The sequence below is a fragment of the Cnephaeus nilssonii genome, assembly GCF_951640355.1.
Source record: "Cnephaeus nilssonii genome assembly, chromosome: 2".
NCBI classification, from domain to species: domain Eukaryota; kingdom Metazoa; phylum Chordata; class Mammalia; order Chiroptera; family Vespertilionidae; genus Cnephaeus; species Cnephaeus nilssonii.
Window position 1 is genome coordinate 32637124 of NC_137073.1, and position 14705 is coordinate 32651828.

The 14705-nt window shown below is 43.3% G+C and overlaps 1 protein-coding gene across 1 annotated transcript in view; it reads left to right on the forward strand.

Moving 5' to 3' along the window:
• LOC307107525 (general transcription factor II-I repeat domain-containing protein 2) overlaps positions 1 to 12316 on the forward strand; it is a 45367-nt gene extending 33051 nt beyond the window's left edge. Inside the window, exons 10-15 of the mRNA XM_079784769.1 lie at positions 1656 to 1712; positions 5173 to 5250; positions 6174 to 6257; positions 6773 to 6956; positions 7582 to 7610; positions 9450 to 12316. Of these exons, the coding sequence (XP_079640895.1) occupies positions 1656 to 1712; positions 5173 to 5250; positions 6174 to 6257; positions 6773 to 6956; positions 7582 to 7610; positions 9450 to 11053 (2036 nt within the window). The 3' untranslated portion in view covers positions 11054 to 12316. The remainder of the gene's footprint in view (positions 1 to 1655; positions 1713 to 5172; positions 5251 to 6173; positions 6258 to 6772; positions 6957 to 7581; positions 7611 to 9449) is intronic.
• The last annotated feature ends 2389 nt before the right edge of the window (positions 12317 to 14705 follow it).

The window sequence follows — 14705 nt, forward strand, 5'->3', positions numbered from 1 at the left end:
TTGGGGGGAACACAAATATTCAGCCTATAGCAGACATAATATGCCTCCAGATGTGATACCCTGAGAAGGCTATACCATCATCTAGGCCAGTGGACGGCAAACTCATTAGTCAACAGAGCCAAATATCAACAGTACGATTGAAATTTCCTTTGAGAGCCAAATTTTTAAAACTTAAACTTCTTCTAACGCCACTTCTTCAAAATAGACTCGCCCAGGCCGTGGTATTTTGTGGAAGAGCCACACTCAAGGGGCCAAAGAGCTGCATGTGGCTCGCAAGCCGCAGTTTGCCGACCACGGATCTAGGCAGTATTCTGGCCCAAAATGCAAAACTTGAATCATATCATGAAGAAACATCAGACAAGCTCAAAATGAGGACCATCTATTGTGGGGAAATGAGAGAGAGGGGTTTCTAGTCTTAAAAAATGGCAGTGCCATATATATCAAACACAGACTATGGAACTGTTCCAGATTAAAGGAGACTGAAGAGACATGACAACAAAAACCATCCTGATCACAAACCGGATCCTTTATGGAACGAGGAAGAGCTATGAAGGACATTTGGGGCAACTAACAAAATGGGAATACGAGCCCTAGACGGTTTGGCTCAGTGGATACAGCGTCGGCCTGCGGACTAAAGGGTCCCAGGTTCGATTCTGGCCGAGGGCACATGCCTGGGTTGCAGGCTCGATCCCCAGTGTGGGGCGTGCAGGAGGCAGTCAATCAATGATTCTCTCTCATCATTGATGTTTCTATCTCTCCCTCTCTCTTCCTTTCTGAAATCAATAAAAAAATATATTTAAAAAAATGGGAATACGAAAGATAGATTAAGTAAAAGTATTGCCTCAACGTTAAGTGCTGTGATTTTTATAGCTATGCTGTGATCATATAAGAGAATATCCCTATTCTTAGGAAATAATCACTAAAGTGTTTAGAGAAAAAGAGCCATGATGTATGTAACTTTCTTCCAAATGGTTGGGGCAGGAGAGTATGTATATATATATATGTTTGTCTATCTCTCCCATATCAATAGATTGGGGGGAGGAAAGGGAAAGATTACAAATGATAAAGGAAGTGGTAAAATGTTAACATGTTATCTGAGTAAAGGGTATACAGATTTTTGTATTTTATTCTTGCAACTTCTCTGTAAGTTTAAAATTATTTCAAAATAAAAAGCTCTTTTTAGAAAAATACAGTTCTGAGACAATTGAGAAAAGTTGAACAATGACTAGATATGAGATGATGATAAAGAATAATTAATTGTTAACCTAGGGAGTCATGATATTGGAGTGATGCCGAAGGAAGAGAGTTGTTGTCTTACTGGTACCTACACAGTATTTGCGCATTGAATTCTACCATATCTGGGATTTACTTTGAACCATCAACAGGGTTGGGGTGGGGTGGGGTGGGCACAGAAGAAACGGGCAACGGGGATGGGCACGTGGCTTCATTATACCATCTCTGTTAGGTATGCTTGAAAATTTCCCAAAGAACAAATAAAGGAACACGAAAAAATGTAAAGAAAGGGTCATTTGTACAAGGAGTCAAAATATTTCATGTACTTCCTTGAGTGGATCTGGAATTATTTACATTGTTTTAAATGATTTTTTTAAATTTGTATTTCCAGTTTTTTTATATATTGTTTGCTTTCCTTTCAGAAAGCCATCATTCTTCTGCGATCAATGAAGTAATAGAAATGGAATTGCCAGTGGAAGGTTAGAAAAACGAAGCATTTAATTTCATGTGTGTGTGTGTGTGTGTGTGTGTGTGTGTGTGTATACACATATATATGTATGTGTGTATATATATGTGTGTGTATATATATGTATGTATATATATATATATATATTTTAGTTTACAGTATTTTACAAAGAACACAAATGTATGAAAATAAAGACAGGGGCTTCCTGCCATGCTTTTTTAGAGAACTGGCTGAGTTCCAGTCCTAAAATGTAATCTTAAGGACTCTCTTACTCTCTTACTTTTGTAAAATGTGATTTTGCTGAAAGCACCTGGATGCAGAAGTGAAGTGGTAAGAAAACTTGATACTGGCGCCATTTGTTGTCTTGTTTCATTTTGTCTTTTGGATGGGCATGCCCAGATTTTTTTAACTGAGCTGAAAAGTATTTTAGGAAATTCTTTTTTTGTTTGTTTTGTTAATCCTCACCTGAGGATATTTTTTTCATTGATTTTCAGAAAGAGTAGAAGGAAGGGATGGGGCAAGAGCGAAAGAAATAGAAAGACACACATCAATTGGTTGCCTCCCACACATGCCCCACCAGGGGGCCGTGGATGGAACCCAGGTACAAGCCCTTGACTAGAAATCAAACCCACGACCCTTCGGTGCGCAGGCCGACACTCTTAACCACTGAGCCACAGCGGCCAGGGCTTTTGTGTGTTTTTTTTCAATGTGGCATAATATTTTATTAAAATTAATTTTAAATTAAATTTATTGGGGTAGTTGTTTGGTTTTATTGTTCAATATTTGTTTAAATACTATACCCAGTAGTTACAAACATATTCTAAGAATATTCTTTATCATTAAAATATTTTTTATTTTTCATAGAAATGAGACCATTCATCCTGGAGTTTGTGGATTTTCAGCCCATTTAATTAAAATAATATACCTATTTTTTTTATTGTGCTTTATTTAGTAATCTGCTAAAATATTTTTAGCTTTGATACTGAAATGTGAGCTGACCCATAGTGTCTTTTTAATGTGAGTTCTTTTATTTTATGTATATAAATAAGGTATATAATTCTATCCTAGCATTTAATAAAATGTCACTTATCTGAACAGATGGGATTTTGAATTAGTAAAATCTGAATTATAAAATAGAATTAAATTAGTAAAATTGTAATTATAAAATTGCAATTTTATCATTTTTCCATCAGAAATGATTTAACAAGAAGACAGTAGTATTTGGACAATAGTGTATAAACTATACAAATTATACTTTTAAAATAAACATTTATGCCCTTGAAGTTGTAATTTTTTTTTCCTGAGTGAGTCCTTTTTTCTTAGAGATATTGCTTACCTTGAAATATCACAGGGTCTAAACTGGTTTTCCCATGATTAGGGGAATTTTGAAATTGAATGATTATTCCCACCCTAATTTGATTATCCCATCATACTTCACTTTTTTGAATTCTAAAAATGGTTTCATGAAGTTGTTTATTTTATGGGGGAGGAAACCTCCCGTCATTATTTATAACAGAGAAAAAGTGGTGCAGTTTAAGTGTCTAGCAGGTAGAGGATGGATCGTGGTGATCCATTGGAAAAATGCTCACAGTACATTCAGTGAGAAACACGCTTGTCTGGCTCAAGACAAGTTATACCCAAAACAGAAATCACAATTTACAGTGGGATCTCAATTTTGTTTAGAGAAATTAATATAGTCAGAATAGTGGCGTAAGAAAGTGCTGTGCTTGCCCCTCCCAGGACCACATCCCAATTCCAACTAAACTGCAGAACAGCCATCATTGCGAACCCCCTGAGGTCTAGTGAACAGAAGTCCTATAACTAAGGACGTGTAGAAGAAGCCACATTGAGACTGGTAGGAGGGGCGGACTTGCAGACGGCTGGTCCCACACCTACGTGTGACAGTTTAAAATCTGGAGGGGTTTCTTGGCTTCAGAGGTCCCCCATGAGGATGAGGGGTCCCAGCCCAGGGTTCCAGTGCCGGGAAGAGAAGTCCCCGTAGCTCCTGGCTGTGAAAACCAGCAGAGATTGTGGCTGAGTGAGACGGAGGCTGCTGGAGTCCCAGGGGCTCCTCCTAAAGGGCCTACGCATGGACTTTCTGGGACTCGCTTACTCTTAGCTCCTGTGCTGGGGCAGCAGCTCGAAAGGTGCCAGGGACATATGGAAAGAAACGGAATTGTCTGGTTTCAGGACAAGGGCTAGAGGGACACTTCTCCCAGACAAAAGTGCCGGGAGACACCATTGCTCCTTTGTTGAGCCCTCCCTCCTACCACAGCCTGCAGGCCCAGGCAAGTGCCATATCTGAGTCCCCACCAACTTGGCTAACACCCTTCACCCTGACCTGTTGATTCCCTGAGACCCCACCCTACCCAACTTGCAGGCCCACCCAAGCTGCTTCCACTGGCTTTTCCATACAAACGGCCCGTCTTGGCTCATACTTCGGACTTGACTAAAATCTCTAAAAGGTCCACACCCCCCATACGAGCAGCATCTGGCCTCACCGTGCACTGTACCTCTTGTTAAGCAGCAATAAGCCTGGACAAGCTGCAGCCAGCCTCTTCCGGGCACCTCCACGCACAGCACAAGTGACAACCATCTGCAGATCACTGAAGCTCATACCAAGGGGCCCCGGGCAGGACATAGGCAGTGACCGAACCTGGCCTGCGCCCAAAATCCCTCCTAAGAGGCCCCAGAAGCAGCACCTGGTGGCCAGCTTCACACCACACCAGAGCATCACCCAAACACCTCAACAAAGGACACACCGGAAGGACAGGCTCGGCAGGCACCAGAGGCCCTGCCAAGGTGTCTCCTGCCCCAGGGCGTTAGCCCTGCTCAGCACTCCATTCGTAAGGAGGGATTCGTGCTGATTCACCTGTACTTTGTTGCTGCTGTGGCTCCTGGTGTCTGTCTGAAGTCTTGTTCTTCAGATGCATAATCTCAAACTCCCAAGGGATCATTCACACACACATGGACTGAGCTTTGAGTTCCTGGGATAGGACTAGATAGGCTCATTTATATTTCTCACCTAGAATTCACGTGAAGGTTGTATTTATCATTTGACCAAAAAACTTGATAACATCAACTCTGCTTTTACTGTTAGCCCCGTCTGAGCGTTTCTGTGACTGTTAAATCGTTTTTCATAGGATGTCTGTCTGCTACTTAAATGTCCTATTGAACACACTTATATGTCTTATTTCTTTTTCCCCTTTTAAACTGAGAATAACAACAAAGGTAATATACCTTTGAACATCCTTCTTTTAAAATCTGCAGTTTAATGGTCAAAATCCCCTTTTGACGATTAAACTGCAGAGACTCAAATATCAACTGATGCCAAGCCATCTTGTTTTCCTGCGGCTAAATGTCCTCAAGATTTAAAAAAACTCATTCTGGGCTTCTGAGTAATGGCACTTGGACTTTTTAGAGGTGGGTTGGCCTAATTTTCTGTAAGTTCTAAATTTCAATTCTGTTTTAAGGAAACACAAATCCATCCAATACTGCAAGTTCTGCAGCAGGCGTTGAAGATCTTAACATCGTTCAGGTGACAATTCCAGGTATGGAAGTTTATCTGGCTTCATCATAATTTATATTACATTTTTTATTTTGTTAGATTTTAAACACTTTCTGACATGAATTAGTCTCTTGGAGTTGTGTTGTTGTTTCCTTAGTTCATCCTATTTATTATGGGATGACAATCCAGGAATATAAAATATGCTGCAGATTCCCACTCACTGAATATCTTGCTTATATCAAACATTGTTAATCAATTATATTGTTCTCCCAGCTGTGCCCTGGCATTAATGGGAAAATACACCTCAAAGCAGACAACTCCAATCACTAGCTACGATTGAATTGGATTTGGCCACAGGAGTGAAATTTTTTTTTTTTGCTGCCCATCAAGTAATCTCCTTTTCTGAATAAGTGTATGTAAAAGGTATCTAGAGAGCAACAACAGAATCTAATTGCATAGTTTCTCCAGAGAAGGAAACTGGGAACTGAGATGAGGATGGGAGAGAGACATTTCACTATGTATTATTTTATATCTCTTGAGTTTTGAACCATGTTGTTGCTTTATTCAAAATTAAATAGAATAAAAATTTTAAGTATTGAAAAATATTCTCTACTAATCTTAATACATTTTATTCCTTTTACATGTCATATTGCTTTGGCTAGGATTTCTATTATAATGTTGAAGAGTAGTGGTGAAAGTGGACATCCTTGTCTTTCATAATATTGAACATGTTCCTGAGAGTAGTATGTAGTATGTTTATATGGAGTTATAATTTGGAAAATATAACTTTGTAATGTAATGGCTTCCATTTACAAATTTCCAAGATGCTCAATTTTTGCCAAAATTAAACTGAATGATAAGCCACTTAAAGTGCTTTTTCATATGCTAACAAGCATTTCTTCTAACAGCTTTCTTGGGGCAAATACATTAATAATCCTAGTTTGCTTGTTTGTTTAATTATTTTAGATAATGAGAAGGAGAGATTATCAAGCATAGAAAAGATAAAGCAACTAAGAGAACAAGTTAATGACCTCTTTAGTCGAAAATTTGGTAAGTTTTTTATATCGTTAAATATCCAAAATTTATATATTTAAATAGTTCTTTTTAATCGAATACTTTATCTAAGAAACTGATCTTCTGTGAAGGAGCTATAGTCAAAATGAGTGTTATTTTTACTGAAAAGCTTTTACCTAGGAACACTAATTAAAATAATAATAATAGCTATCTTTGATTTACTGAGTTCTTACCATGGCTGAGCATTATTTTTAATGCTGAACATGTGATTAAATATTTAATCCTCACAAAAACCTTTTTCAGTAGATACTACGATAATCCCTTTTTGATGGATTGAGAAACTGAGTCTGCTATACTACCCATTGCCAATTTCAAAATCAGTAAGATTATTCTTACATTGTAGTACTCCTGGAAATTAACAGAATAATGGCTCATCACCATTGTTGTCACTTGCTGTGAATGATTTTTAAATCCTAACATTAAAGATAAAGCATAGTTTGGGTTAAGTAAGTGATGAATGCAATTAATTTTTTGCTGTTGTCTCATCACAGGGGAAGCCATTGGCGTGGATTTCCCCGTGAAAGTTCCTTACAGAAAAATCACATTCAACCCTGGCTGCGTGGTCATCGATGGCATGCCCCCGGGGGTGGTATTCAAAGCCCCTGGGTACCTGGAAATCAGCTCCCTGAGAAGGATCTTGGATGCTGCAGAATTTATCAAATTCACAGTCCTTAGGTAAGTGAGAGTTCCCCTCTTGGCCATGAGAACGCATCTGCAGACAGTAACTGGCCTGCAGTAGATGAGGGGGCATAGGGACTTTTACCCCAGGAGGTGGGTGATGGGTCCCTGCAGTCAACTGCTGTGCCGTGCTGCCTCTCAAGTCATTTGATCATATTCTGCTTCTGTGAGCTGTGTGTCCCTGTCCCTGTTTCCTTGGTTATTGTTATTTTTAATCCTCACCAAGGGATATTATTTTCCATTGATTTTTAGAGAGAATGGAAGGGAGGAAGGAAGGAGGAGACAGAGAGAGAAATATCGATATGAGAGAGACACATTGATGGGTTGCCTCCTGCATGCACCCTGACCAGGGGCCGGGGATCGAACCTGCAACTCCGGTACATGCCCTTGACCGGAAATGGAACCCACAACCCTTTGGTACTCGGGCCAACGCTGTAACCACTTAGCAACACTGGCCAGGGCCCTGTTCCTGTTTCTTGGTGATCATGGGCAGCTGTCTCCGTTTTATATCCCACTGCAGTAGCATAGAGCTGACACTCACCAAAGTTTGTCAAATAGAACTAAATGGACAGGAGAGGAAAAATGAACGTTGTTTCATTCACCAATATCTCTTTCTCTTCAGACCACTTCCAGGCCTTGAGTTTAACAACGGTGAGTATTCGGGGGGTGATATTCCAGCAGCCGCTGTGAAGCGGGAAGTGTCTCGGTGGGAACTGACCACGGGGTCCTTGCTTCTTGAACCTTAGCGCAAAGCATGCTGCTCTTTATACGCACTTTCTTTTTCCTACTTGTTGCAAAGTCTTTTAATTCTGTTCCTTGAATTTTCTTAGCCAGGTTTTTTTTTTTTTTTTTTTAATCCTCACCTGAGGATATTTTTCCATTGATTTTTAGAGAGAGTGGAAGAGAGAGGGAAAAACAGAGAGAAACATTGATGTGAGAGAATCACATCGATTGGTTGCCTCCAAGGGCCCAGGCCAAGGAGGAGCCTGCAACCGAGGTATGTGCCCTTGACCAGAATTGAACCCGGGACCCTTCAGTCTGACACTCTGTCCATTGAGCCAAACCAGCCAGGGCCTTAGCCAGGCATTTTTTCTCACACATGAGTTTGATGGACCTTGCTGCACAACAAACTGTGTGTGATATGTGAGCTCCTTGTCGTTGGGCCTCATATCATAATACTGAACTAGTCCGTCTCAGTTGGTAGACAGTGATTCCTGGCCACCCCAGCCCTACTCCCTGGGGCCCCTACCCCCAAACTCCCACAGTTCAGAACTAAAAGGGGTACCACCTGGCACAGCAGTGCTCCCAGAATCCTCCAAGCCCCCCTACCAGTGCTGACGTTGACATCTGTTCTGATTGAGCAATGCCCCAGGCACTCTGCTGGTTAAATATTTTTAATGTCTCCCCTGGAACTCTTACAGGCAAGTTACTATCCTATAGGGTAAGTGAGGCAGAAGGTATAGAGATGTTCTCAAGAGCTTGAATCACCAGGGAACCTCCTCACTTAAAATTTGGAAACTAAAGCATTCTTTTGAAAGGCTCAATTATTAGTCCTAAACTAGTGTGGTTGCTAAATGATTTTTACATTTGTAATAGCTTTATTGAGGCATAATTTACATGCCAGAAAATTCACTCGTGTAGAGTACACACAATTCGGTGATTTTTAGTAAATTTGGGGAGTTGTGCAGCTATCACCACTATCTGATAGAAGAGCCTTTCCATTGCCCCCAGACACTCCTCCTACCCATTTTCAGTCATTTCCCGTTCCCACCCCCAGGCCCAGGCATACCAGCCACTAAGTTGACTTTCTGTCTCTGCATATATATGTTTTTTAATTTGATGTGAAGTTCAAGCATTTAATTTGCTCCTGAAAGTCTACCGAAAGTGAGTTTTTATGTCTGTTCTTTCGAAGTAAAGCTTACCTGCGTCGTGGCCAGGTTCTTTCCATTTAAAACAAGTTAAGTTCTGTGCGGTTCTCTGGCCCTCACCTGTCTTTTGTGACGCCCAACAGGTGAATCATACGCCTTCTGCGCTTGCTCCCTTCTCTGATTATAAAGTTCTCTTGAGAATCAAGAGAAAAAATACATTAAATGCAAATGTACTTTCAAATCATTCCTATTTAAGCCAGATGTGGCAAACAGAGCTGCTTGCTGAACTTCACCAGGATGTCTTTTGTTTGGCTCACATACCGTTTAAAAATGGTCATCTGTCCACTCTTAAAAAGCCTGGGACTTTTTCATGAAAACCGATTTCCAGATTTTCTCTAGAAATCTGAAGGTCTGGCCTCATTTCCCTCTGGCAGCCCTTTGCTGGGGCTGAGGGTCCACCGTCCCTGGCTGCAGGGGTGGGTTACTCTCCAGTTAACCACACCCCTACCCGCTTTCTCCGTTCCGCTTACCATCATGCTTTTGCTGCTGCTTTTCGGATAGCAGAGTTAAAGGAAAGTGAAATATTTCTTTATTTCTTTATTCTTTATGCCTTTACCAAAAGTGGGAAAAAGAAAGATAGACCTAGAGGGCCGCGTATTTCAAGAAAAGTGGGAGAGAGCGTACTTCTTCGTGGAAGTGCAGAATATTCCTACGTGTTTAATATGCAAACAGAGCATGTCTGTGTCAAAAGAATACAACCTGCGACGCCATTATCAGACCAACCACAGTAAGCACTACGACCAGTACACGGAGAAGATGCGCGACGAGAAGCTTCACGAGTTAAAAAAAGGCCTCAGAAAGTATCTCCTAGGGTCATCAGAAATTGTGTGTCCTGAGCAAAAAAAATCGTTTGCAAATGTGAGTCCAAACGACAACGCCGCCGTGCAGCCCGCGGAAGACGTGACTGGGAACTTGTGGGAGAAGTTGCGTGAAAAAATCAGGTCGTTTGTGGCATACTCGATTGCGATCGATGAGATCACAGATATTAATAACATCACCCAGTTGGCCATATTCATCCGTGGTGTCGATGAGAATTTTGATGTGTCGGAAGAACTTTTGGATACGGTGCCCATGACAGGCACAAAATCTGGAAATGAAATATTTTTGCGTGTTGAGAAAAGTCTTAAAAAGTTCAATATCAACTGGTCGAAATTAGTGAGCGTGGCCTCCACGGGCACCCCTGCCATGGTGGATGCGAACAATGGACTTGTCACAAAACTGAAGTCCAAGGTGGCCACGGTTTGCAAGGGCTCGGACCTGAAGTCCGTTTGCTGCATTATTCACCCGGAGTCGCTCTGCGCTCAGAGGTTAAAGATGGACCACGTCATGAACGTGGTCGTGAACTCCGTGAACTGGATATGCTCCCGTGGCCTGAACCACAGCGAGTTCACAACTTTGCTTTACGAACTGGACTGCCAGTATGGCAGCCTGCTCTACTACACGGAGATTAAGTGGCTCAGTCGTGGGCTGGTGCTGAAGAGGTTTTTTGAATCGTTGGAAGAAATTGATTCCTTCATGTCGTCCAGAGGAAAGCCCCTGCCTCAGCTGAGCTCTCAAGACTGGGTCAGAGACTTGGCCTTCTTGGTCGACATGACAACGCATCTGAACACTCTGAGCATCTCTCTCCAAGGCCATTCACAAATCGTGACGCAAATGTACGACCTGATTCGGGCGTTTCTGGCAAAACTGTGCCTTTGGGAAACCCATTTGGCAAGGAATAATCTGGCCCACTTTCCCACCCTGAAATCGGTTTCCAGAAATGAAAGTGACAGCCTGAACTACATTCCCAAAATTGTGGAATTGAAGACCGAATTCCAGAAAAGACTGTCTGACTTCAAACTCTACGAGAGCGAGCTGACCCTGTTCAGCTCCCCTTTCTCCGTGAAGATCGAGAGCATCCACGAAGCCCTGCAGATGGAGGTGATTGAGCTGCAGTGCAACATGGTGCTGAAGACCAAGTACGACAAGGTGGGGATCCCCGAGTTCTATAAGCACCTCTGGAGTAGCTACCCGAGATACAAGAGCCACTGCGCAAAGATTCTCTCCATGTTCGGGAGTACTTACATTTGTGAACAGCTGTTTTCTATTATGAAACTGAGCAAAACGAAATACTGCTCGGAGTTAAAGGACTCCCAGTGGGACTCCGTCCTCCACATCTCGACATGAAGAGCATGCTCCCGCAATGCCCCATGGGGTATAAGACTGCAATCCTGTAGACCCAAGGGATTTTGAGATGGGGAAATGAATTGTTAAATGTTTCTGTTTTTCTGTGTGTGTTTTTTCACTATGACTCACAAATATAATTTGCAGTATCATACCTGTTTTTATGACATTTTTTGCTTCACTATAGTCCACTAAAAATCGAGAATGTTTTCTTGTATTTCTAGTTGACTTTTCTTATGCCTGGCCCTTGTCACTCATTCACATACTTGTTTGACCCCTGTAGGCATTGGGGCTGGCATCTCCAGGTTTAAATCAGTCAGCAGAGACCAGAGGGAGATAGACAGATGTGTGTATTCATTGAGGGGCATGTATGCACACACAGTTATCACACACACACACCTCCCTTTTGAATGGTGTCCCTTGTGACCTAAAATGATTCCAAGTTTAAGCAGAGTTGGTTGGAGACGTAGTATTACTGTGTTATCAGCCTCTGCCTCCACATGAACCCAGAAAGTGAGGGTTTAAAATGGAAAACCCCAAAACAAATAACATTGGCCTTGAAAAGGCCAAAAAAAATTGAGGTTAGGAGATCGTCTCTTTTTTTCTTTTTCTTTTTAAAATATATTTTATTGATTTTTTACAGAGAGCAAGAGAGAGGGGTAGAGAATTAGAAACATAGATGAGAGAGAAACATCGATCAGCTGCCTCCTGCACACCTCCCACTGGGGATGTGCCCACAACCAAGGTACATGCCCTTGACGGAATCGAACCTGGGACCCTTCAGTCCATAGGCCGACGCTCTATCCACTGAGCCAAACCAGTTAGGGTGGTTGTCTCTTTTTTCAATGTTATTTTGAAATAATTCAAATTTATAGAAAAGTTGCAGAAATGAAAATAGTATGAACATTTATATGCCTTTCAGCCAGATTCTCATATTGCAACATTTTACCCCATGTTTTATTGTTTGCTTTCTCTCCCTCTCTCTTTCATGTGTGTACAGCATTACCTATAAGTGTGTAAATGAATGAGTGTATAACATGTATGTAAACATATGTGCATAATTTTTTCTGAACTATTTGAGGGCAAGTTGTGTACATCATTTACCCCTACATACTTTATGTATTATTTTCTAAGAATAGGGATATTCTCCTAACATTACCAGGATTTAGTTACCAACTTCCGTAAACCGAACATTGATGCAATACTTTCACCCAGTTTACCATTCATACTCCAATTTTGTCAGTTGACCCAAGATGTCCTCTTTTTTTTAAAAAAGAGTAATGTGTGTTTTTGTTGTTGTTTTTTAAACATGTTTTTATTGATTTCAGAGAGGAAGGGAGAGGGAAGGAGAGAGAGAGAAACATCAATGATGAGAGAGAATCATTGATCAGCCACCTCCTGCATGCCCCCCACTGGGCATCAAGCCCACCACCCGGGCATGTGCCCTTGACCGGAATTGAACCTGGGACCCTTCAGTTCACAGGCCGACGCTCTATCCACTGAGCCAAACCAGCTAAGGCCAAGATGTCCTCTTTTATAGCATATTTCCCCTGGAGGGTTGTCATTTGAGAGCATATATATACCTGTGTTCTTAATCTCTATTCATCATTGGAATTAGGGACCCAAAATTGTGAATACTTTCCAGGTTGGGGGAATTAATCTGACTAGAATGCAAAAAGGCTGAGGATCCTGCCCTGCTGACCCACTCAGGAAGCCATGGAGAGAAGGCTTTCATACGAGTGAAGGGAGGCTGCAGGAGGGGGAGACCAGCCTCCAGGTGGTGGCCTGCTCAAGGCACCCAGCCCAGCTGGAGCCTGATGCGTGTCCTCAGACACAGGGGAAATGACCCAGCCCGGCAGTTCCTGTCACTGGAAGGTTGGCTGCAGGCACAGCTGGGTCCCGCTAGCTCAGAGGCTCACTTCCTGGGGAAGAGATGCAGGATGCACTGATTTACAGAGGTGGGGCGGGAGGGGACCAGCTCCTGGTGCACCTGAGCAGGCGTGGATCCCGAATATCAGAGCTGGGGCCCTGCATCAACCAGACTTGCCTGAGACCTAACATGATAGTGTTCACAGACTATATGAGATTTGGGACCTTGGGTAGTCTTCAAACAACGCAGGATGGCCGGCAGGAAAAGCTCAGCCTCCTCAATTTATAGACAGGCAGCTGAGGCTCCGCCCCAGGCCACACATCCAGTAGAGGAGTCTTCAGGATTCAGACCCAGGTCTGTGTGACTCCAAAGTCCACCCGTTTGTTTGTTGTTTTTTTCCTTTTCTAAGTGGCCACTGTGCCTGACCTGGTGTGCAGCCCCAGCTCATCTGCTTGTGTGTGGCTCCCTGGGGCTAGCCCACCGGTGACAGGGAAGGGACAGCAGGGTTCAGCCTGACTGCCTTCTGTTGACTGGACCGTTCATGGGGAGCTTTGAGTCAACGCCTAAGGTCCCTGGATTCCTTTACTCTGCAGTGTGTGTGGGGACCAGGGTGGCTTGGCCAACCGTCACTCACAGGACTGGGGAAATGACTGAAGGAGGGGGCTGGTTTCCGCAGTCCTGGTGAGGCGGTGTCCATAAATGGGAACACGGTGGAGTGCTGTGGTCAGAGATAGGGAAGGGCCCAGCCCAGGAGCTGGGGCCTGGAACTGGTGGGTCCCTGTGAGCTCTCGGGGTGAAGGAGCCCTGCATCGGTCCCAAGGCCCTGTGTTCCCATCCAGGGTGGGCAGAGGAAAGAGCTGCTTACTCCTCCAACCCAGGAAACACAAGTGGGGGGCTGCGGGGGGCTCTGGAAGTTGTCCCACATCCCACTCCCTCTGAGCATCCCTCAACCACGGCACCGCCCACCGGGACTGACGCACAGGTCATGAGCTCTGCAGAGTCCCGCAGGGCTGTGGAGGCAGAAAAAGGAAAGCCTGGCTCCACCTCCCACCTCGGCCACCTACTTGCCCAGTTAAACAAATCACCCACATTTTCCCAGCCTTGGTTTCCTCATCCGCAAAGTACCTACCTGACAGAGCTGTTCTCAGAACTAGACACAATGGAAAGAGCTCAGCACTCTGCGTGGACTCAAGAAAACTGGCTGCACAGACAGTGCAGGCTGACTCAGACCCTGGCGCCTTCCTCACGCCCCACTGGCAGCTTCTAGTCAGCTTTCCTGTGATGGCAGAGACCTGCGGGGTGGCCCTCCTGACCTCGGGCACACCCACCACACTGGCATGTGTCTGTGAGGCCAGCACAACACCAACTTGAGGGAACCGGAAATACAGAAAAATGTGGGGGAAAGGGCTTTACCTTGGGGAAAAAAAGAAAGAAAGAAAGAAACTGCTCTGGCTGATGTTGCTCAGTGGTTACAGCACCACCCTCAAACCAAAGGGTCATGGGTTTGATTCCTGGTCAAAGGCACATACCTGGGTTGCAGGTTCGATCTCTGCCCAGATCAGAGCGCATACAAGAGGCAACCAATCGATGTTTCTCTCTCTCTCTCTCTCTGCTCTTGCTCTCACTCTCACTCTCTTCCCCTTCCTCCCTCCCTTCCACCCTCTCTAAAAATCAATGGGAAAAAATATTGTAGGGTGAGGATTAACCAAAAAATAAAAATAAATTAAAAATTAAAAATGATGAAAATAAATGTTTTGCCTTATACTGTATTTAATTTTTTTAAGT